This window comes from Cervus elaphus, chromosome 8 (assembly GCF_910594005.1).
Source record: "Cervus elaphus chromosome 8, mCerEla1.1, whole genome shotgun sequence".
In the NCBI taxonomy this organism is placed as follows: Eukaryota; Metazoa; Chordata; class Mammalia; order Artiodactyla; family Cervidae; genus Cervus; species Cervus elaphus.
Window position 1 is genome coordinate 42,875,310 of NC_057822.1, and position 24,312 is coordinate 42,899,621.

Below are 24,312 nucleotides of genomic sequence, written 5' to 3' on the forward strand. Positions count from 1 at the left end.
ACCAACAAACAAAAATGAAAAACATAAAAGAACAATTAGTTTCTACTGTACCTTAGCTGTTTCCTAACTGCATACACTTGTTCTATTCCCTGTGATACTAATTCTTGAATTTTATGTGCTACTTGAGGATGTAGACGTGAAGGCAATGTACAATTCTCATCTCTAATTGCAGTTTCTTCTTCTTCAAGAGAAGATATAGGAAAGGAGGAAGATGATAAAGGGAGGCAGGGAGTCTCTAATTCATGATACTGATGAGCTTGTTGTGTAGGTAACTGTACATACCACCTAATGAGAGAAAATATTTAAAACTATATTACTAGAAAAACGCAAGAATCACATACTTATGTTAATACTCATCAAGAGAAGGAATAATTTTTTTGAAAAACTATATATAACATTATCACATTAAGTGCGTCCCAAGTACTTCAGTGGTAAAGAATCCGACTGCCAAAGCAGGAGATGTGGGTTTCATCCCTGGGTCAAGAAGAGCCACTAGAGAAGGAAATGGCAACCCACTCCACTATTGTTGCCTGGGAAATCCCATGGACAGAGAAGCCTGGTGGACTATAGTAAATTAGGTTGCAAAAAAGTACTAAATATATAATAAAAAGTGTTTCTAAATATGAATTTATCATGTTGGGGAAAAAACTTCCATATGGTATACAGAATTCTTTGGTCAAAATTATCCACATGTGACTGATAAACTCAATGGCTTACACATGGCAAGTCAGTTTAATACCTAGGGAGCTACTAATAAAATATCTACCTTATAGAAACCATTTCTTAATGGGATAATTGGAAAACATCATATAATTTCTCTTATAGACAGAATTCTTGTAAAAGGAGCAAAGTAACTTGTGAATACAAGAACAGTGGAAATGTCATACCTGAGAACACCACCAGCATCCACCAAGTTCTTCTTCAGCAAGTTAAAGGCTTTCTCCTGCTCCATTCGGATTATCTTCCTGTCAATTTTGGGGTCTGTAGGAACTCTATAGTCAGGAAATTTCTGTACTTTCTTAATGTAAATCCTTTTTGTAAGAAAAAGAAGAATTTGCTCCATTAAATTATAATCTGAAGATTATCTAACTTGTTAAACAGAAGTTTAATTTAAGCATTACTAATGTTTAGAGAAAATTCAATTATCTAGAAAGCATTCAGAACACTGTGTGAAAGATGTGCCATGTTCTCAGTATATAACACTTAGCAAATTAACATTAGTCATTACTTTAGTAAAAATGTCTAAACACTACGAAACTAACTTTTTCCCCCTGGGTCTGTCTCTTCTCCATTCTCCTGAACATGCCTGTAATACCCTCCTTCTGGGGCTTCTAGCTGCCATTATGTCATTTCTTGCATCCACCTGATAATATCAACACCATAATAATTCTTCACATTTGTACCACTGTTGAAGAACCTATTTCCTTCTTAATCAAGTACAAATGATTTAGCAGCATTCAGAGCATTTTATATGATTCTAGTTTATTTATCCATCTTTAAATGCCTTCAAATATTATGCTTTTCATGTGAAGCTTATGATATCTATGTTCCAGTCTCCCTCCTTCCCATGATACACAAGGTTGTTGTTGGGCACAGAGTCAGTTCAGCTCAGTTCAGTCGTGTCTGACTCTCTGCGACCCCATGGACTGCAGCACGCCAGGCCTCCCTGTCCATCACCAACTCCCAGAGTTTACTCAAACTCGTGTCCATTGGGTTGGTGATGCCATCCAACCATCTCATTCTCTGTTGTCCCCTTCTCCTCCCACCTTCAATCTTTCCCAGCATCAGGGTTTTTCAAATGAATCAATTCCTTGCTTCAGGTGGCCAAAGTATTGGAGTTTCAGCTTTAGCATCAGTCCTTCCAATGAATACGCAGGACTAACTTCCTTTAGGATGGACTGGTTGGATCTCCTTGCAGTCTAAGGGACTCTCAAGTCTTCTCCAACACCACAGTTCAAAACCATTAATTCTTCAGCACTCAGCTTTTTTTATAGTCCAACTCTCACATCCATACATGACTACTGGAAAAACCATAGCTTTGACTACACGAACCGTTGTTGGCAAAGTAGTATCTGCTTTTCAATATGCTGTCTAGGTTGGTCACAACTTTTCTTCCAAGAGGCAAGCATCTTTTAATTTCATGGCTGCAGTCACCATCTGCAGTAATTTTGGAGCTCCAAAAAAATAAAGTCTCTCATTGTTTCCCCATCTATTTGCCATGAAGTGATGGGACCAGATGCCATGATCTTAGTTTTCTGAATGTTGAGTTTTAAGGCAACTTTTTCACTCTCCTCTTTCATTTTCATCAAGAGGCTCTTTAGTTCCTCTTTCCTTTCTGCCATAAGGGTGGTGTCATCTGCATATCTGAGGTTATTGATATTTCTCCCAACAATCTTGATTCAGGCTTGTGCTTCATACAGGCCGGCATTTCTCATGATGTACTCTGCATATAAGTTAAATAAGCAGGGTGACAATATATAGCCTTGACGTACTCCTTTCCCGATTTGGAAAGAGGCTGTTCTTCCAAGTCCAGTTTTAACTGTTGCTTCTTGACTTGCAGACAGATTTCTCAGGAGGCAGGTCAGGTGGTCTGGTATTCCCATCTCTTCCAAGAATTTTCCACAGTTTATTGTGATCCACACAGTCAAAGGCTTTGGCACAGTCAATAAAGCAGAAGTAGATGTTTTTCTGGAAGTCTCTCACTTTTTCAATGATCCAACGGATGTTGGCAATTTGATCTCTGGTTCCTCTGCCTTTTCTAAATCCAGCGTGAACATGTGGAAGTTCACAGTTCATGTACCATTGAAGTCTGGCTTGGAGAATTTTGAGCATTACTTTGCTAGCTTCCCTGATGGCTCAGATGGTAGAGCGTCTGCCTGTAGTGTGGGAGACCCAGGTTCAATCCCTGGGTTGGGAAGATCCCCTGGAGAAAGAAATGGCAACCCACTCCAGTACTCTTGCTTGAAAAATTCCATGGACTGAGGAGCCTGGTAGGCTATAGTCCATGGGGTCGCAAAGAGTCAGATACAACTGAACGACTTCACTTTCACTTTGCTAGCGTGTGAGATGGGTGCAATTGTGCGGTAGTCTGAGTATTCTTTGGCATTGCCTTTCTTTGGGACTGGAATGAAAACTGAACTTTTCCAGTCCTGCTGAGTTTTCCAAATTTGCTGCCATTTTCACAGCATCATCTTTTAGGATTTGAAATGGCTCAAAAGGAATTCCATCACCTCCACTAGCTTTGTGAAGCTTCCTAAGGTCCACTTGACTTCACATTCCAGGATGTCTGGCTCTAGGTGAGTGATCACACCACGGTGATTATCTGGGTCATGAAGATGTTTTTGTACAGTTCTTCTGTGTATTCTTGCCACCTGTTTTTAATATCTTCTGCTTCTATTAGGTCCATAGCATTTCTGTCCTTTATTGTGCCCATCTTTGCATGAAATGTTCCCTTGGTATCTCTAATCTTCTTGAAGAGATCTCTAGTCTTTCCCATTCTATTGTTTTCCTCTATTTCTTTGCATTGATCACAGAGGAAGGCTTTCTTATCTCTCCCTGCTATTCTGTGGAACTCTGCATTCAAATAGGTGTATCTTTCCTTTTGTCCTTTGCCTTTCGCTTCTCTTCTTTTCTTAGCAATTTGCAAGGCCTTGTCAGACAACCATTTTGCCTTTTTGCATTTCTTTTAACACTGCCTCCTGTACAATGTCACGAACCTCCATCCATAGTTCTTCAGGGACTCTGTCTATCAGATCTAATCCTTGGAGTCTATTTGTCACTTCCACTGTATAATCTGAAGGGCTGTGATTTAGGTCATACCTGAAAGGTCTAGTGTTTTCCCTATTTTCTTCAATTTAAGTCTGAATTTGGCAATAAGGAGTTCATGATCCACAGTCAGCTCCCAGTCTTATTTTTGCTGACTGTATAGAGCTTCTCCATCTTTGGCTGCAAAGAATATAATCAATCTGATTTCGGTGTTGACCATCTGGTGATAATCACGTGTAGAGTCTTCTCTTGTGTTGCTGGGACAGGGTGTTTGCTATGATCAGTATGTTCCTTTGCAAAACTCTATTAGCCTTTGCCCTGCTTCATTCTGTACTCCAAGGCCAAATCTGCCTGTTACTCCAGGTGTTTCTTCACTTCCGACTTTTGCATTCCAGGCCCCTAAACTGAAAAGAACATCATTTTTGGGTGTTAGTTCTAGAAGGTCTTGTAAGTCTTCATAGAACCATTCAACTTGACCTTCTGCAGCATTATTGGTCGGGGCATAAACTTGGATTACTGTGATACTGAATGGCTTGCCATAGAAACGAACAGAGATCATCCTGTTGTTTTTGAGACTGAATCCAAGAACTGTATTTTGGACTCTTTGGCTGACTATTTGGCTGACTCTTTGGCTGGCTACTCTATTTCTTCTAAGGGATTCTTGCCCACCATAGTAGAAATATTGGTCATCTGAGTTAAATTCACCCATTCCAGTCCATTTTAGTTGGCTGATTCCTAAAGTATCGATGTTCACTCTTGCCATCTGCTGTTTGACCACTTCCAATTTGCCTTGATTCATGATCAGCTTTCATTCCAATCCCAAAAAAGGCAATGCTAAAGAACACTCAAACTACCACGTAATTGCACTCATCTCATGCTCAAAATTCTATAAGCCAGGCTTCAATAGTACATGAACCATGAAATTCCAGATGTTCAAGCTGGATTTAGAAAAGGCAGAGGAACCAGAGATCAAATTGTCAACATCCGCTGGATCACTGAAAAAGTGAGAGTTCCAGAAACACATCTACTTCTGCTTTATGGACTACGCCAAAACCTTTGACTGTGTGGATCACAATAAACTGTGGAAAATTCTTGAAGAGATGGGAATACCAGACCACCTGACCTGCCTCCTGAGAAATCTATCTGCAGGTCAAGAAGCGACAGACAGAATTGGACATGGAACAACAGACTGGTTCTAAATCAGGAAAGGAGTACGTCAAGGCTGTATATTGTCACCCTGCTTACTTAAATTATACGCAGAGTACTTGATGAGAAATGCCGGTCTACATGAAGCACAAGCTGGAATCAAAACTGCCGGGAGAAATATCAATAACCTCAGATATGCAGATGACACCACCATTATGGCAAAAAGCGAAGAGGAACTAAAGAGCCTCTTGATGAAAGTGAAAGAGGAGAGTGAAAGAGTTGGCTTAAAGCTCAACATTCAGAAAACTAAGATCATGGCACCTGGTCCTAGCACTTCACAGCAGATAGACAGGGAAACAGTGGAAACAGTGAGAGACTTTTTTTTTGGACTCCAAAATCACTGCAGATGATGACTGCAGCCATGAAATTAAAAGACATTTATTTGATCCTTGGAAGGAAAGTTATGACCAACCTAGACAGCATATTAAAAAGCAGAAACATTACTTTGCCAACAAACGTCCATCTAGTCAAAGCTATGGTTTTTCCAGTAGTCATGTATGGATGTGACAGTTGGACTACAAAGAAAGCTGAGCGCCAAAGAATTGATGCTTTTGAACGGTGGTGTTAGACAATACTGTTCAGAGTCCCCTGGACTGCAAGGAGATCCAACCAGTCCATCCTAAAGGAAGTCAGTTCTGAATATTAGATTGGAAGGACTGATGCTAAAGCTGAAACTCCAATATTTTGGCCACCTGATGCAAAGAACTGACTCATTTGAAAAACCCTGATGCTGGGAAAGATTGAAGGTGGGAGGAGAAGGGGACAACAGAGAATGAGATGGTTGGATGGCATCACCGACTCAATGGACATGAGTTTGAGCAAACTCCGGGAGTTAGTGATGACAGGAAGGCCTGGAGTGCTGCAGTCCATGGGATGGCAAAGAATCAGACACGACTGAGTGACTGAACTGAACTGATGAACCCAACATTCCAGGTTCCCACACAATACTGCTCTTTACAGCATCAGACTTCACTTCCATCACCAGTCACATCCACAACTGGGTGTTGTTTCTGCTTGGCTCTGTCTCTTCCTTCTCTTTGGTACACAGAAGATACTCAAAAAGTACTTTTAGAATGATTGAGAATAAAATTATTTCTTCACATGTAGTGACTTTCTCCCAAGTTCAGTCTAAAGCTCTAAACTGCTTATACTTCAAAGCGATTGTTTAATGGTCATGTTTAACAGTCAGGTTTTAACATTGTCTAAAGTTAACATTATCAGGTTAAAGCTTAACTAGCTTTAAAAACTATTTGAGGATGCTGAGATTGTGATATGAGATGTATTGCTAAAATAAGCATTTCAAAGCTCAACTAAATTTAACATTTACGTGTTATTTTTAAATTTTTTCTTATGTTTTTTTAAAACACTATAAATGTGTGAAAAAGAATATTATTACTGAAAGACATTATAAAAATCTTTCATTGGTGTACATTTTTTATTCTCAGTTAATGCAATGACTACTCAGTAGTCCTATTCTACCTAAAACTGACTATGTTAGTCTTAAATATTGCTGCGGTGAATATAATTGGTAAAATCACTACCTAGCAACTCTCCAACTCTCCAATAACTGCCAACATTTAAAAAGAACACAATACTTGCCCTAACAATATAATTTCAAGGAATTTATTCCATTGATATATGTATAGAAATAGTTCCAATGTTATTAGCTGCAGCTTCATAAATAATAATTAAGAATATTAATTAACTGCCTACAGTTCACTGTCGGAGGGCTAATTAAGTAAACGATAATTCATCTACAAGTGGAATATTATATGGCTATTAAAAAGGAACCATGAAACTAATATAATGTTATATGGCAATTATATTTCAATTTTTAAAATCAATTGATCAATCAATAAAAAGAAGGAATCAGCTCATTTATACACGGACATGGAGCCAGCCTTGAGACATATTGGGAATGAATAAAAAAACCACAGTGTAAAACACCAAGGTCCTACGATATAGTGAGGGAACTATAATTAATAGCCTGTGATAAACTATAGTGGAAAAGAAAATGAAAATGAGTAATGAATCATTCTGCTGTACAACAGAAACTAACACATTATAAATCAACTATACCTAAATTTAAAACAATTTTTTCAGTGTATATAGTAGTATATGTCTCTACAAACACACTAGTATGAAACATAATAGCTTTGAGCAAATAACCACATTAGGCATTCAGAATGGAAATATATCCATGTGAATTCATAGAAGAAAAGAAGGTATGCTACTGTGCAAACTTAAGGAAAGAAAATATTAGTAATCTTTATTGAGATCTTCAATATTTATGAGGGTAAAGTAGGATACATACATATAGGCATACATACAGAATATCTTTGAAAAGTTACTCAAGAAACTGGTAAGAGTTGCTGCCTTAAAGTGGGACATGCAGGGTAAGAGGAATCAGATTTCACTGCATAGTTTCCGGCACAGCTTAAGGGTAATAAAAACATGCACGTGTGCATAGTAACTATTCAAACATAAGTACTTAATAAAAAATAAAAGAAAATGAAGCTTACCGGGCTGGACAAGTGGCTTTGTAGAGCTGACAAGACCTATTTTCCAGCTCACCAATTTTTTTTAACTGGAAACCTTTTCTCCTTGGCCCATACTGACACTCCATTACCACAGCTCTGCTCCCTGTGGGCCAAAACCAACTGTTGATATTAATTCAAGCATCCATCTGCTCTGGGTGCTACATTAAAGACAACTTGGCAGTGGCAGTGACAAAATCTATACTTCCAATTACAATCTTAAGGAAAGAAAATATCAGTCTCCTGAGATATACAAACACATAAATATAAAAGTTTATTATAATATTTACCACTGGTATCTAATTATGTAAGGAAATCAGCAAACACCACATCTACTGAATGTCAACTGATATTTACATACACATAGTTTTAATAATAAAATTTACTACTTTGTAAGTAGAAGTTAGCAAATGCTACATATGTTAACAAATATGAAAGTCTTTTATATTTTTATTTCCTTTTATAATTGATTTCCTTATTTCTATTTGAGCTATTAGAATCATGTGATTACCAACCTCTAAGATGGCCCTCAATGATCCTTGGTACTCTTGGTACTCATGTCCTTGGTAATTCCATCCCCTTGGGCATGACTGAGACTTACTAACTTACTTCTAATGACTAGGGCAGAAGTCATCAGTCAGTTCAGTTGATCAGTCGTGCCCAACTCTTTGTAACACCATGGACTGCAGCATGCCAGGCTTCCCTGTCCTTCATCAACCCCAGAGCTTGCTCAAACTCAAGTCCATCAAGTCGGTGATGCCATCCAACCATCTTATCCCCTGTCATCCCCTTCTCCTCCCACCTTCAATCTTTCCAAGCATCAGGGTCTTTTCCAATGAATTAGTTCTTTACATCAGGTGGCCAAAGTACTGGAGTTTCAGCTTCAGCATCGGTTCTTCCAATCAATACTCAGGACTGATTTCCTTTAGGAAGCACTGGTTTTATCTAATTGCACTCCAAAGGACTCTCCAGAGTTCTCTCCAACACCACAGTTCAAAAGCATCAATTCTTCAGTGCTCAGTACAGTGCAGTTCAGTTTAGTCACTCAGTCACGTCTGACTCTTTGCGACCCCATGACTGCAGCACGCCAGGCCTCCTGGTTCATCACCAACTCCTGGAGTTTACTCAAACTCATGTCCATTGAGTCGGTGATGCCATCCAACCATCTCATCCTGTCATCCCCTTCTCCTCTTGCCTTCAATCTTTCCCAGCATCAGGGTCTTTTCAAATGAGTCAGTTCCTTGCATCAGGTAGCCAAAGTATTGGAGTTTCAGCTTCAGCATCAGTCCTTCCAATGAATATGCAGGACTGACTTCCTTTAGGATGGACTGGTTCGACCTCCTTGCTGTCCAAAGGGCTCTCAGGTTTTCTCCAACACCACAGTTCAAAAGCATGAATTCTTCAGTGCTGAGCTTTCTTTACAGTCCAACTCTTACATCCACACATGACTACTGGAAAAACCATAGCTTTGATTATAGACCTTTGTTGGCCAAGTAATGTCTCTGCTTTTTAATATGCTGTCTACGTTGGTCACAACTTTTCTTCCAAGGATCATGCATCTTTTAATTTCATGGCTGCAGTCACCATCTGCAGTGCTTTTGGAGTCCAAAAAAATAAAGTATCTCAGTGTTTCCATTGTTTCCCCATCTATTTGCCATGAAGTGATGGGACCAGATGCCGTGATCTTAGTTTTCTGAATGTCGAGTTTTAAACCAACTTTTTCACTCTCCTCTTTCACTTTCATCAAGAGGCTCTTTAGCTCTTCTTCCCTTTCTGCCATAAAGGTGGTGTCATTTGCATATCTGAGGTTATTGATATTTCTCCCAGCAGTTTTGATTCCAGCTTGTGCTTCATCCACTCCAGCATTTCTCATTATGTACTCTGCATTAAAGTTTAATAAGCAGGGTGACAATATACAGCCTTGACATACTCCTTTCCTGATTTGGAACCAGTCTGTTGTTCCATGTCCAGTTCTGTCTATCGCTTCTTGACTTGCAGACAGATTTCTCAGGAGGCAGGTCAGATGGTCTGGTATTACCATCTCTTCAAGAATTTTCCAGTTTATTGTGATCCGTACAGTCAAAGGCTTTGGCATAGTCAATAAAGCAGAAGTAGATGTTTTTCTGGAAGTCTCTCACTTTTTCAATTATCCAATGGATGTTGGCAATTTGATCTCTGGTTCCTCTGTCTTTTCTAAATCCAACTTGAACATCTGGAAGTTCACAGTTCACATACCATTGAAGTCTGGCTTAGAGAATTTTGAGCATTACTTTGCTAGCGTGTGAGATGGGTGCAATTGTGCGGTAGTTTGAGTATTCTTTGGCATTGCCTTTCTTTGGGTTTGGAATGCAAACTGACCTTTTCCAGTCCTCCTGAGTTTTCCAAATTTGCTGGCATGTTTAGTGCAGCACTTTCACAGCATCATCTTTTAGGATTTGAAACACCTCAACTGAAATTCCATCACCTCCACTAGCTTTGTTCAAAGTGATGCTTCCTAATGCTCACTGGACTTCTCATTCTAGGATGTCTGGCTGTAGGTGGGTGATCATACCATCGTGATTATCTGGTCGTGAAGATCTGTTTTGTACAGTTCTGTGTATTCTTGCCACTTCTTCTTAATATCTTCTGCTTCTGTTAGGTCCATACCATTTCTGTCCTTTATTGTGCCCATCTTTGCATGAAATGTTCCCTTGGTATCTCTAATCTTCTTGAAGAGATCGCTAGTCTTTCCCATTCTATTGTTTTCCTCTATTTCTTTGCATTGATCACAGAGGAAGGCTTTCTTCTCTCTCCCTGCTATTCTGTGGAACTCACATTCAAATGGCTGTATCTTTCCTTTTGTCCTTTGCCTTTTACTTCTCTTCTTTTCTCCATTATCTATCTGTAAGGCCTTGTCAGACAACCATTTTGCCTTTTTGCATTTCTTTTGCTTGGGGATGGTCTTGATCACTGCCTCCTGTACAATGTCACGAACCTCCATCAATAGTTCTTCAGGGACTCTGTCTATCAGATCTCATCCCTAGAATCTACTTGTCACTCCCACTGTACATTTGTAACGGGTTTGATTTAGGTCATACCTGAATGGTCTAGTGGTTTTCCCTACTTTCCTCAATTTAAGTCTGAATTTGGCAATAAGGAGTTCATAATCTGGGCCACAGTTGGCTCCTGGTGTTGTTTTTGCTGACTGTATGGAGCTTTCCATCTTTGGCTGCAAAGAATATAATCAACCTTATTTTGGTATTTGACCATCTGGTAATGTCCATTTGTAGATTCCCTGGTGGCTCAGATGCAAAAGTGACAGGATTTATTTTTGATACTAGGTTATAAGAAGACTATGACTTCCATCTTAAGATACTGCCTTGGTCGACTGCTCTCTCTGGGTGAAATCAGATGTCATATGGTGAGGCCCACCCAACAAGACAGAAGCCTGCCAAAAGCCACAGGAGTCAGCTTGGAAGCAGATCCACCCCTAGGCAAGCCCTAAGATGACTGTGCTCCAGCCAACACCTTAATTGCATTCTTGTTGGAGAACTTGCAGCAGAACCTCCTTGCTAAGCTGCCCTTACATTTCCGACCCACAGAAACTGTGAGACAGTAAATGTTTGTTGTTTTCCCCCACCACATTTGGGGTGATTTGTTACACTGCAATATATAATACAGATAAGTAGATGTGAAAACTATACAATTTAAGATGCGAAGTTGAATATCCTACTCTATGCAGGGTACAGCAAACCTTGCAAATATAAAGTCAAACACACCAATCATGAATAAAAATGTTGATAAAATGATACTAACTTCTTATAAATAATGGTAAAAGGAAAGTCAGTTTGAGAAACTATTTTATAATACATAAAACAATTAATATGCAGAATATAAAGAACGATAAATAATTTTTAAAAAATAAAAACTAACTACCAAACAGAAAAATTGGCAAAGACCATGAACAGGCAATTCATAAAGAAAAAAAAAGAATATTAAATAAACAAATAAAAAGCTTAAATTCACTAGTAAGCAGGGAAATGCAAATTAAAACAACAGTAAAATACTCTCTCACACTCCTCAAATTGACAAAAATAAAAATCTGACAATACTCTAAAACAACTGAATCTACTGATCAGTCTTAAAGTTAAAAATGCTATATAAGTAGTGATAACAAGTATATAGCACACCTATGAAGTATTCTTCCAAAATATTTTAATGAAGATTAAATCTTCATTTAATCAAACTCCTAGATCTAAGAGTTTGTGATGGACAGGGAGGCCTGGCGTGCTGTGATTCATGGGATCGCAAAGAGTCAGACACAACTGAGCGACTGAGCTGAACTGAACAGTTTATAGGAAATACAGGAGATAAAAAACATGTTAAAAAAAAACACCATAGATGGAAGCAGCACAATCTTGAATATGGCAAACTCTACAGAAGAAACTACCCAGTGGAAAAGAAAGAAATTTTTAGATGAGAAGAAACTTAACCAAATTTAATCTGTGAACTTGGTTTGCGTGTGAATTTGAACAGACCTCTGAAAAAAGAATTATGAGCTAAGTGGAAACATGAGAACATTGGACAATTGATGACATTAAGAAATTGCTGTTAATTCTTTTAAAGTGCAATGACAGAATTGTTGTCTCATTTATACATATTAAGAGCCCTTATATTTCAGAAATATACTTTAGTATATATTATATACCTTATTAATTATTGATGAAATAATATCTGAAATTTCCTGTGAAATCACCTCGAGAATGAAGAAGCAGATAGGGATATAAGCGACACAAGACTGACCGCATGCTGATACCTGTCGAAGCTGGATGATGGATACATGGAGTCATGAGGTTTCATATATCATCACCTCTACTTTGATGTCCATATGAAAATCCCCATAATGTAAAGATGTTTTTAAATCTGACAATGCTAAATCATAGAACAAATGTGGGAAAGGGAAATTTTCATACATTGCTGAAAGAACTAAAAATTAATACAGGTTGTCAATCCTTCATGTATGATTTTGAAATCTAAAAAGCACAGAAAGCAAAATTGTTTGGAATACAATTGGCTGTAAAACCTGGTCTGAACTTCACAGAGGTATTTAAAGTCTTTATTTATTCCTTTTACTATAACTATAAAGTCTTACTGGGTTTGAGCATGTAATATTGCCTATAGAATACTTGCTGGGAGCATTCTGTAATATTATCATATTACAGCCCAAAAAATTCAGAATTCTGAAATACATCTGGAAAAAAAAGTTTAGAGAAGGGATCTGGACCTGAACTATTTCTTAGAGAGCAACTTGAGATAATCTTGTAAAGACAAAGTGAGCATACTTCACAACTCAGCAATTCTACTTCAATGCACACAAAACTAAAAAACTCGTTTGGATTTCTGACCCACAGAAACTGTTTCAAACTAATAGTCTAGAAAACTACTTGCACTTTTTGAACAGAAAATATATATTTTGGAGGTTAGACTATAGAATTCTTTGTAATATTGAAAAGTTGGAAACAACATAAATGATCATTAGTAGAAAAGTAACTGCAGTTTGGTCACATGCTGGAAAGACTAAATTTAAGCAACAGTTTATTATACATAATAGTCCATACTATATAATGTTAAATTATATAATAATGAAATGGAATTAACCAGAATCTGTAAGTATCAATATAGATAGATTTCCAAAATGAGTGAGTGAAAAGTTTACTTAATAATGTCTATATTTTACTACTTACATATACTTTAAAATATTCAAAATAATAAAAAATATTATAAATACAAACATGTATGATGAAGTACAAAAATATACACCATATTCATAGAATAGCTGCCTGAGGAGAGTTAAGAAGGGATTAGAAAGAGGGAGGGAATATATGTACACCTATGGCTGATTCATGTTGATGTTTTATAGAATACAACAAAATTCTATAAAGCAATTATCCTTCAATTAAAAAATAAATTAAAAAATTAATTAATTAAAACAAACAAAAAAAAGGGATTAGAACCAGGCAGGAGAATAAAACCTGTGCAGAAGGGGTTACGTTTATCTCATCTTTCTCTAAGGAGTTCTCTTTACCCTCAGAGGTCCAGGATGAGTCTATAACTCTTCCTGTAGAATTGCTCACTCCACACAGTTCTGAAACAAATCACTTATTCTTAGGTTCTTTGTGGTCTGACTAGTCCTAGGATGACACTTTGGGACTCGCTTGGAACTCTACTGCTTTAGTAAGCACTAGCACAGTGTTTGAGATTGCTGTAACACACCCGATATTAGAATATCAGAATTCTATATCATAATTCCAAACTGCATACCAATCCCACACAGTATCCCCAGAGTTATAAGCCATATAAAACAAACAGTGATTTTTATCCCCACAAGACAAATCAAGACAGAAGGAAAGAATATCTGGATTGGATGAGGGGAAAAAAAATCCAACTAGCTACACATATTTAAAATAATAAAACTGCTCTATGGCTTAATTTTTATTAAATAGGTCTACCTTGAATTTAATTATTTTTTACTTCTCATTTTTCAGTATAAAGTATTATTTATTTACCCTAACATACTAAAATATAATTTTACAACATAAAATAATTGGTTGTATTTACTCTAAGTTTTCTTTTCAGTTTTTTTTTTTCTTTTCAGTTTAATACACATTTTCACCAACTAACAGTTAGTTGTCATCTACCAAAATGAAAACGTATCACCTTAGGAAAACCACATTTTCTTTTTTTTTTTTAATAAAAAGGTTTATTGGAGAAAAATAGAACCACCACGTACACAGGGAAAAGAGCACAAAAATTCAACTGATACAGAACTGAAAGTCACAACTACCCAAAGTTGTTTGCGATTACTTTTCAATTTCTTAAATGGCTTCCCTTAATTTTTTAAATAGCCTTGCCAATTTTCAGGTGAAATAGAATCAAGTTTTCAAAAAATTAACAGCCTCAGCGAAGGGACCAGCTTTTAAGATAACAAAGGTGACACCAAGAGTCTCCTAATAGGACCAATTCTACCGAAAAATTCCTGAAGCACATAACTACTGAGTCTGGTAGAACAGTAGCTCAGAGACCATCAGGGATTAGTTAGAACACTGACTCAGACGGTCCAGTATGCAGAGAGGGCAAACAAAAAAGCTGCATTTCCCTGTCAGATGAGTTCACGTAAGAAAACCAAGGAGGTGCTAAGAAAATACAGGCAATGGCTGCTCAAAATAATTAAGAAGGCATTCTAAATACCACATATTATTAGACAACAGTGTGTAAAGTGATGCAATTAGAAAACAGGCAACTTAAAAAAATATGGTCACAGGTCTTTGAGAACTCAAGAAATCAATCAATAGCAAACACAAGAGCTGAAAGTCTTCTCAGCTGAGGGTTGAAAGTGAAAGTGACAGTGAAGTCGCTCAGTCATATCCGACTCTTTGCGACCCCGTGGACTGTACCCCACCAGGCTCCTCCGTCCATGGGATTCTCCAGGCAAGAATACTGGAGTGGGTTGCCATTTCCTTCTCCAAGGAAAATCACATTTTCACAATGGATCATGACTGCTGCTGAACTTTTAAAAATAAATCTTTACAAAAGTACCTGCATTGACAAATGGGATTCCATCATATGGGACATACTGGGATTTCCACATCAAGCGCGTAGCTGGCTTGGCTGGGCTTGGAGACTGGCGTGTCCCCCAAACACTCTGTGTTTGCTGCTTGTGAAATGTTAGGATGCTTTCCAATTCAGTCTCACTTACACAGTAGCCACGGTATGAATCTCCAATTTTCTGCATGTAGAAATTCAGTAACAAAATTATCAACAAATATGCTTCAGTGTACAAGAAATTTAATAAGGTGATTGCCTAAGATGAAAGACTCATAATTTCTCAAAAGAGGACGTCATTTCTGCCCTCAGATCAATGTTGTCTATTACAACCAGTAGGTCTGAGCTGAATTCAAACATCATCATCAAATAGATATTTTGTAGTAGTTTGTTAGAGTATAATGCCAAACTCACTGCCAAAGTATCTTTATTAAAATCTTGTTTGAGAGAATTAATACCAGCAAAGATAGCTTGAAGAACATATTGTGTATTCATTCTTCCAAATAAAATTCTACCCCCGGATCCAACCAGATCAACATAAAATTAGCCACAAAGTACTGGTTCCCTGTGGGGCTACTTCTACTGAAACAGATTTTTTTTTTTTATGTATTTGTTTGTTCATTTATTTATTGGCTGCAAGGCATGTAGGATCTTAGTTTCCTGACCAGGAATCCAACCCATGCTCTCTGCAGTGGAAGCATGGAGTCTTAACCACTGGACCACCAGGGAAGTTCCTGAAATAAGATTTTGATATGATGAATGAATCTATTTTAAAATCTATGAAAATTGTGATGGCTATCTCTTATAAAAAATGATGTCAAACAATTTGCTTATTATATCAATATTCTTTTAATGAAGATCTTTCTCTGAGAGAAATTCTGGCGTAGTACCAAAAATAGTTAAGGTTTTCTTTTATCTTATGGAAATTAACATAATTACTTTTACCTAACAAATACAGATGGAGAAGGAAATGGCAACCCACTCCAGTATTCTTGCCTGGAGAATCCCAGGGACGGGGAGCCTGGTGGGCTGCCATCTGTGGGGTCGCACAGAGTCGGACACGACTGAAGTGACTTAGCAGCAAGCAGCTGCAACACATACAGAAGTTAGGAACTAACTAGGTTTCCCCTTTTGAGATGTAGATACTTAGATTATAGACGTGTGTGCATGTAAACACACACATATAATTCATTAAGATAAACATCCTTACTTTCACTTCATACTTCCAGTCTTGTTTTTCTTTATTCTTCAGCTCCCATTTTAACTTCTACCTTGCTAATTTATTTTTAGGTATTTTTGTAAGCTGTCTTAAATTCTCCCTGAAACAAGGCAACGTAAAAATATATCATGTAAATAAACTGATAGGATCTATACTGTATCTCTCAACTAGGAAAAAAGCTTTCTCTATACCAATAGACTTCTCTATACCAATTGGACTTCCCTGGTGGCTCAGATGGTAAAGCGTCTGCCTATAACACGGGAGACGAGGGTTCAATCCCTGGGTCGGAAAGATCTCCTGGAGAAGGAAATGGCGACCCACTCCAGTATTCTTGCCTGGAAAATCCCATTGATGGAGGAGCCTGGTAGTTTATGGGGCTGCAAAGTAGGACATGACTGAGCAACTTCACTTTCTTTCTATCTTTATACCAATAGAGAATTTTTTTTAAACTGTGATCTCTTAAACCGAAATGCATTTAGACTTAGAATTGACTCCATGTAATGGCAACCCACTCCAGTACTCTTGCCTGGAAAATCCCACAGATGAAGGTGCCTGGCGAGCTACAGTCCATGGGGTCGCAAAGAGTTGGACAGGACTAAGGGACTTCACTTTCACTTTCATGTTTCTCCCTTATAGGGAATAAGAGCAGAAATGTGGAACAGGGATCTTGTTGATCCTAATTAGACTAAATATTTCACCTGGCAAGAATACAGTTAACAAAAGTAAGGTATGAACATACTGTTGTAGGAATACTCTTGAGTCGTAATAAAAACAGACAATCTAATGCCAAACAATACATTATCTATAATTTCCCTTAAAAATAATGCAAATGCCTGTGCTTATGAATTTTCTTCTAGCCTAGATAGTTCTTCATCAAAATATCCCCTACAAATAAAAAAGTAGGGACATAAAGTCTAGCTATTAACATTTTTTTACAAATAAAATAAGAGTATAGAATGTTGTCAGTGAAAGGAAAAAATTCAGAACTACAATGTAGTCAAACCCATATCAGGAAATAAAAGTTTAATTCAGTATTGAAATTTTTCCAACTAATAAATTTTGGTCAAATCTAAAAAATGCCTATAAGAAAAACATCATTAAAAAGAAACTTAAAAAGTAAAAAGGACTAGGGAACAATATTTTGAAGCAAAATGCATAAAATATTTCTTCAGTCATTAACCAAAAATGTTTTTCACTACCTATATAGCTTGGAGAAAAAAAAAGAATCCTTCGCTGAGCTAATTCAGGCTGTTGAACAGTTTCAACTCATTTCTTCCAAGATATATGATGCTAGATAAGCTACACAATGTACCATGGTATAAAATCAAGTAATTTGGCCACTTAATTGCCAATGCTTTAATGTCCATAGCATTTAATAAAGTTTATGAAAATGATTTTAAAAAACCTTCATCAGGACTTCTTTGGTGGCACAGTGGATGAGAATCCGCCTGCCAATGCAGGGGACATGGGTTCGATTCCTAGTCTGAGAAGATTCCACATGCCAAGGAACAATTAAGCCTGTGCACCCCAACCACTGAGCCCTCGCTCTAGATCCCAAGAGCCGCAACCGCTGGAGCCCCGGGCGCCGAGAGCCTGTGCTCCCCGAGTGGAGCCACTGCAAGGAGAAGCCCCCACGCAGCAATGAGGAGCAGCCCCCACGCAGCAATGAGGAGCAGCCCCCACGCAGCAATGAGGAGCAGCCCACACGTGCTGCAACCAGGAAAAACCTGCACAAAAGCCAATGAAGACCCGGCAAAGCCAAACATATACAAACTTCATGGTTGACAAATTGTTTCTTTTTAAAACAATAACAACAAAATCCTTCATCAAACAACAAGAATAGTAACTTTAGGAAGAAACCACTGAAAAACCATGACTAACAAAGAGGTGAGGGGAAAAAAATCTTACTATCTATACATACATACAAGTATGTAACTTAGAAAAGCAAAAACAGTGATAATGTCCTAACAAACATAATACATCATTGACTTCATGATAAGAAATTTCCTCAAAATGTTAAAACCGAAGTAATGCTTTTCCTTCTTGTATTTTAAGAATGTTTAAAACAATGAAGCATCTCAATAATTAAATACTAATTATCATGTATGATTTTTATGTAGAAAACCATGATCCCTTCCCTCAGAAAGCATATAATCTAAATGTTATGTAATAATGAATAACCCAAGCTAGCAAATAATTAAGAATGGTTATGGTAATAATTTTCAAAGAATTTTAAGAGAGAAATTGGCAAAAAATAATTATTAGAATATTTCAGAAAAGATATATAGGACTTGCACTGGGATTTGAAGAACAGTAGTTAGAAAGGTAAGTAGAAGAAAAAAAATAAATTAGGAAATGGATATAAAAACAATTGAAGAAAAAAAAACAATTGAAGGGGAGCATAAAGGAAGATTCTAAAGTGCTAGTATAAAGTAAGAAGACTGGGCTAATACAAATGAAAGATAAATTGCAGAGAAGGAAGAAATAAAATAGGACAAGATTAAGTGATATCAGATTACGAATGATCTTGAAAGCTAGTAACAAGTGGCTAAATGATGTGGAAAAAATAACATTGAGCTTACTAGGCAGTGAGAAAAGACAATGAAAGTAATATGCAAAGATAAGTAGTTTTAGGGACTTCTCTGGGGTACAGTGGTTAAGATTTTGCCTTCTAATGCAGAGGGTGTGGATTCAATTTCCTGGTCAGGGAACTAAGACCCCACATGACTCATGGCCAAAAAGCCAAAACATACAAAACAGAAGCCATATTGTAACAAATTCATGAAGGCTTTAAAAAATGGCCCACATTAAAAAAAAAACAAAAAAAAAACTGGTAGTTTTAGAAAACCACACAGTAAGGGCTAGAAATGGAAGAGTCAAAGAGATTAATGGGAAGGCTGTTATTATAACTGAGTTCAAGATTATAAAAGGCTGTGGAAGAGGCTCTTTTTAAACCACTTTAAAGGAAAAACTAAAAATATCAGGTGATTATCTAAATATGGGAAAAAATAAATTAATCAAAAATTTTATATCTAAGAAAATAGTATTTGTCATTATACAGACAAGAAATTTAGGAAGTAGAGCTAGTTGTGGTATGTTAGATAATTTCTGTTTAAGATATGGTGAATTTGAGGTAAAGTCCAAGTAAAGCTTCAAGTAAGTAGCTGGAGATCTGCCACAAAAGCAAAGCAAGAATTAAAGAATTGGTGATAGAGAATTGGGATCATTTTTATAAAAGTGAGAATTGAAAGTCAACAAAGTTGGGAAGCTCTTCGGGGGAAAAGAAGTAGAGAAACAAGATAAGGTCAAACAGTGAACCTTGAAGAATTTCCACTGAGAATATGGAAACAAATCAGTGCAAGCAAAGACAGAGAAGGAATGATTAAAAGATTAAACATAAAGAAACATGAAGTTTCATGGAAGACAAAGAAAAGATTGTAAGAGAAGAAATGAAAGTGAAGAATGAAGGGATTTATATGATTTCTGCTTTAACAGATCTTATAATCCCTAAGGAATAAAGTAATAGATGAGGAGCACAAACATAAAATATTACAGACACAGCCTCTGTTAGTTATATTCAAAAGTAGACAATGAATTATAGTTATAATCAACTAAGTCAATCTACATAAGGATTATTTTTTAACTCACCTCACAGCTCCTAAGACGGCAGGCCCATATAGGTGTGTTAGAAGAAAGTGGCTGGAGTGGAGCCAAAAGAGGTTCTTCGAGTATCCTGGGATAGGTGAGAATATATATTAATATATATTACCAGGTACACACACACACAGAGCATTCAGTTGCTTTTTCTTCTTGCCAGTCAAAGACAATACTGAAGTGATCAAGGAGAAACTGTAATGATGACAGATGATTCTGATGGCTGTAACTATGCTTTTTCCCAATCATTACTATTTTATCAATTGCTAAAGTAAAGTCTAAGTTTGTTTTTCCAAATACCTGTAGTTTCAACAAATTCAGCTGCTTTATATGTCTTTCTCAGAGCTTATTTTGTATTCTTATACATTTTTCATTTAACAGAAAATGAGTTAATAAACCATCTTCAGGTGACTTATTAATAGTAACACAATATGATGTCTAAGATTAAATGTCACTTAACTTGTGTTAACTTTAAAATATTTTCATAGAACAATTAAAATATAAATACAAAACCCATGTCTGTATTTCCCTAAATTATTATAAAGAGTGTTATTTTATGGCAAAAATAAAAGCTGAAAGATATGAACAAAAAACATTTTAAACACTTTACCACCGAGGTGATAAAATGTGATGCATAAAATGTGATGAACCATTAAAAATTACAGGACCTAGAATAGATATTTCTTTATTTTAAAAACTCTATTAATGCCAGATGTTTTCAGATTTCTTCAAAGATAACAAGAAAGTGTCACTGAGGTAAAGTAGCACTTTGATCTTTTATGGCTTCTAAAGTAGTTTCCTTGTTGCCAAGATGCTATCAAAATGATTTAAGGATGTCCTTGATGATGCCTTGTTCTATTTCTTGCATTTCTGATCTTCTCTATAGGAAGCCAGCCTTAAATGTGATATCGTAAACAGTGATTTCCATGGTGATACACAAAGATGAGCTCCTCTTTCTCACTGACTCACCTGGTCACTGTCTTTTTGGGCAACGTGAGGGATGCCTGGGGATGAAGAATGTAACTACTGTTACTGTCTGCTAGAGCATCCACTCTCACAGCTGGTAAGTCTCTGTCACTGGGTTTCTCTTCAGAGACATCTTAACAAGAATAAGAGCAGAGCAACATTAATACCTTAAAAGACAATGGGAATGTAACTAACTGAAACTAATATATTTGAAACAGGAAAGGGAAGATATGCTCTGAAGCTAAAGATAATAAAACTTATAGTACTTTACTGAGAATTTCTCTGATAACTTGCTTTTAAACTGTAAAACTGATTATTGAAGTTTTGTAATTAAGTTTCAGAACTTTTTTTTTTTTTTTTTTTTTTAAGTTTCAGAACTTATATTGAACAGCTAGGATATAAAAATGGCAAAAGTAACATATTAAAAGAACCACAGTGTAACAGGAACCTGTAAAACTAACTCCTTTTTGTTTCTATATCATGTTTATGTTTTCTGCAAACTATGTTTTTTCCTCTTAAGTTTTAACAACTGCTATCAAAGACACAGAATCATTAACACTAAATTAAGAATATCTACCCCAAATCGTTATCTATGAAAAAACCACAACAGTGTAGCTATGATGTTAGAAAAGAGATTCAAATAGATGGAAAAAGAAAGGAAGCAAAAGGAAGAAAACTAATAGGGATATTATCAAATAGGTAAACAAAGGATAAAATAAATAAGGAGCATGAGTCTTTCTGAATCTGAAGGAACAAAGTAAAGAAGAGCAAAGAGATGAGAAGAATATTTTACAAATGAATGTCACATGCCTAACAACAATATTGATAAAAATACAAATATAAAAAGGTCTCCAGTAGCTATTAGCACTATGTTCTTGTTATTATCGCTGTTATTAAAGTTAAGAAGAATTTATTTTATGCTCACTGGTCATTTGGGAGGAAGCAAGAGTCAAGCAGCTTCACAGAATTCCAAACTGAAATAGACAGCTAACCTAGACAGGAGTTGAAAAATGAACTTGAAATTTATTTGGGCTAAGAAACTTTTTCTAAGCATTCAGTTCACAATCTTACCCAAAGAAATCCACTTTAGCACTGACTTTCATGGGGTGATTTTCTGAAACATACATTTGTTCTTTAAAACATTCTTAAATCCCCTATATCCATAATTACTCACCTTGAGGACTATTCTCATCCATAAGTGGTCCCTGAGGTATAATCACTTGTGTCATTCCTGCCTGGGGAGATGGAATTACACGCAGCACCTGTCCATTTTCTGATGGGCTGGCAACAATCATCTTGGAAGCATTTTAAAAAAATCAAGTGCATAAGTCTATAATGATTCAACAGAATCACTCCTTAGAAAACTGTTAGACATGCCTACCTCAACAATGGATACTATCATTTCCCTCACTTTATAGATGAAAACACGAGGAACATAACATTTTATTTCTCCCCAAAGTCTCTCAGTCGATAAGCGGTAAAGCTAGGATTCAAAACGGGTAGTTTGACCCTATGTCCTATGATCTTAATCATTGCATGGGTATGAAGTATAATTACTTAGTAACCTGAACAAGTCTCTGACTGGATTAAAGATAATTTACTTTTTTCTACTTACTGTATTATCCACACGTTTGACCTATTTGTGTGATAATCACTAGTCTCATAGTTTAAGTCATTTTCATTTAAAAACAGTAACTTGTAAAATGTCTAATTAAACAGGATTTTTATATCTCCACATTTTTACATGCTGTCTTGATCCATAAGGAATACCACAGAGTGCCCCCAAAGTCTGAAAACATATGGAAATAGTATATTTATTATTTCCTTTGTTTTTTTCTCAGTTTAGCAAATGAATTCATTGTCTCAAATTTAGGGGAATGTAAACTGAGAAAGCATGTAAGCTGAATAAAAACATTCTGAGCCTATGATTTAAAATACAACTAAAATATTATTTAAAAATAAGTTTATCCTTTATTTCCAGACTTTCTAGACACCTTATAAACTTTATTACCTAAAAAACTACTGTCTACTAACAGTTTTACTCCTTTACCCAAAACCCCCTGTCCTTAGTTTTCCCTAATGCAGGAAACTCTCCTTAAGCATTCCAAGCTACTTTCTCAAGTCTCCCTTTTGGTTTGTAAAACATGGAAACATTACTAATGGCCTGATAGAGACAGTATTCTTACTCAAGAGGGTCATTTGAAAAACTTTAAATTTGAGGGGAAAAACAACAACAACAAACCTAAACCTCAACAAAACAGAATGCCTTAAGTACAATCATAAACATTTCCCAGAAATGCAGATTAGGAATTGTTTCCTTCCCCCAATGTTTATCATTTTTGTTGAGCTAAACATATCTTGCCATACCTCTTATCACCTCAGCATGAAAAAACAATTGTAAACCCTGATGATGACAACTGCTTTTCATTCGCTGAGTTCATACCAGTGGCAGGACTTTCCACATAGTACCTTAATCTTCATGAAGTATATATATTTTATACATGAGGAAATCGTCACACAGCGGCTACAAAACTCATGCAAGGTAACAGAGAGCTGTATATACAATTCTGAGCTGAAATTCAAACCCAAGCAGTCCTACTCCTTTTAGCCACTACTCTGTACTGCCTTAATCTTCTACCCGTAATCCCAAGTGTACTGTGTTGCCTCCCAAATACCTGATAATGTTACTTAACCTAAAAAAAAGAGAAAAATAAAACAATACAAAAACCCTGCTGGACTTTAAAAGGCGATAATAATAATATTGTTTTAAATTCTTTACTCCATATAAATGAGATTAGATATATGTGAAAAATATTTCATTCATTCTTACAAGATAAGAGTGCGGTGGTTACTTTTAAATCCAAATAAATATATATATAAAATAAAGTTATAATTTATTCAACCATATGGAAATTTCATAATTAAGAATAATTTATGGAATATCCTCTTAATTTTGAAAATGTTTCTCAACAGTGAAAAAGAATCTCCTCTGTTTTCTGTTTTCTTAGCTTATTCTACCTGGTACCTTAAAAACTATTTTCAATTCATATAATTTGTCAATGGTGATGATAACATTACTGCTTCTATTACCAAAAAAGTAATTATCTTTAATCTTTGCTATGAAAACAAAAATAGTTTTGAAGAGTCATCTGCTGTAATAGATTCTATTTGAGGCCAACCATGAAAATTATCAGAAAATCTTGGCTAATGAGTAGTTTTATATTCACTGGGCTCTTTATGCACAATATTTCTAGCAAATAAAAAACATTATCCCTGATTCACTCTAAAACCTCCTCCCATCCACAGGAGATTCACCCACTACAGAAACTTTGCTAGTTCACTGATTGCTTAAAAAAAAGTCATTTCTTACAAAAAACTCCACCT

The 24,312-nt window shown here is 36.3% G+C and overlaps 1 protein-coding gene and 1 non-coding gene across 15 annotated transcripts in view; one reads left to right on the forward strand and one right to left on the reverse strand.

Annotated features, from left to right (window-relative positions):
• Positions 1-24,312, reverse strand: part of CARF (calcium responsive transcription factor) — a 66,279-nt gene that overhangs the window by 27,488 nt on the left and 14,479 nt on the right. For 10 of the 14 annotated variants that reach the window (XR_006342415.1, XM_043910359.1, XM_043910353.1 and 7 more), the window contains 7 exons: positions 22,103-22,223; positions 20,932-21,061; positions 19,957-20,041; positions 15,084-15,273; positions 7,494-7,614; positions 888-1,031; positions 52-285 (listed from right to left, as the gene is read on the reverse strand). Coding sequence is in view for 13 of the 14 variants with exons in the window: in XM_043910359.1 (XP_043766294.1) it covers positions 52-285; positions 888-1,031; positions 7,494-7,614; positions 15,084-15,273; positions 19,957-20,041; positions 20,932-21,061; positions 22,103-22,223 (1,025 nt within the window). In the remaining variant the exon portion in view is untranslated. Of the gene's footprint in view, positions 1-51; positions 286-887; positions 1,032-7,493; positions 7,632-15,083; positions 15,274-19,956; positions 20,042-20,931; positions 21,062-21,853; positions 21,921-22,102; positions 22,259-24,312 lie in introns of those variants that run through there. The other 4 variants (XM_043910356.1, XM_043910355.1, XM_043910354.1 and 1 more) reach the window with 4 other exon arrangements.
• TRNAY-GUA lies at positions 2,846-2,917 on the forward strand. Its single transcript has one exon. It is a non-coding gene; the product is annotated as a tRNA-Tyr (tRNA).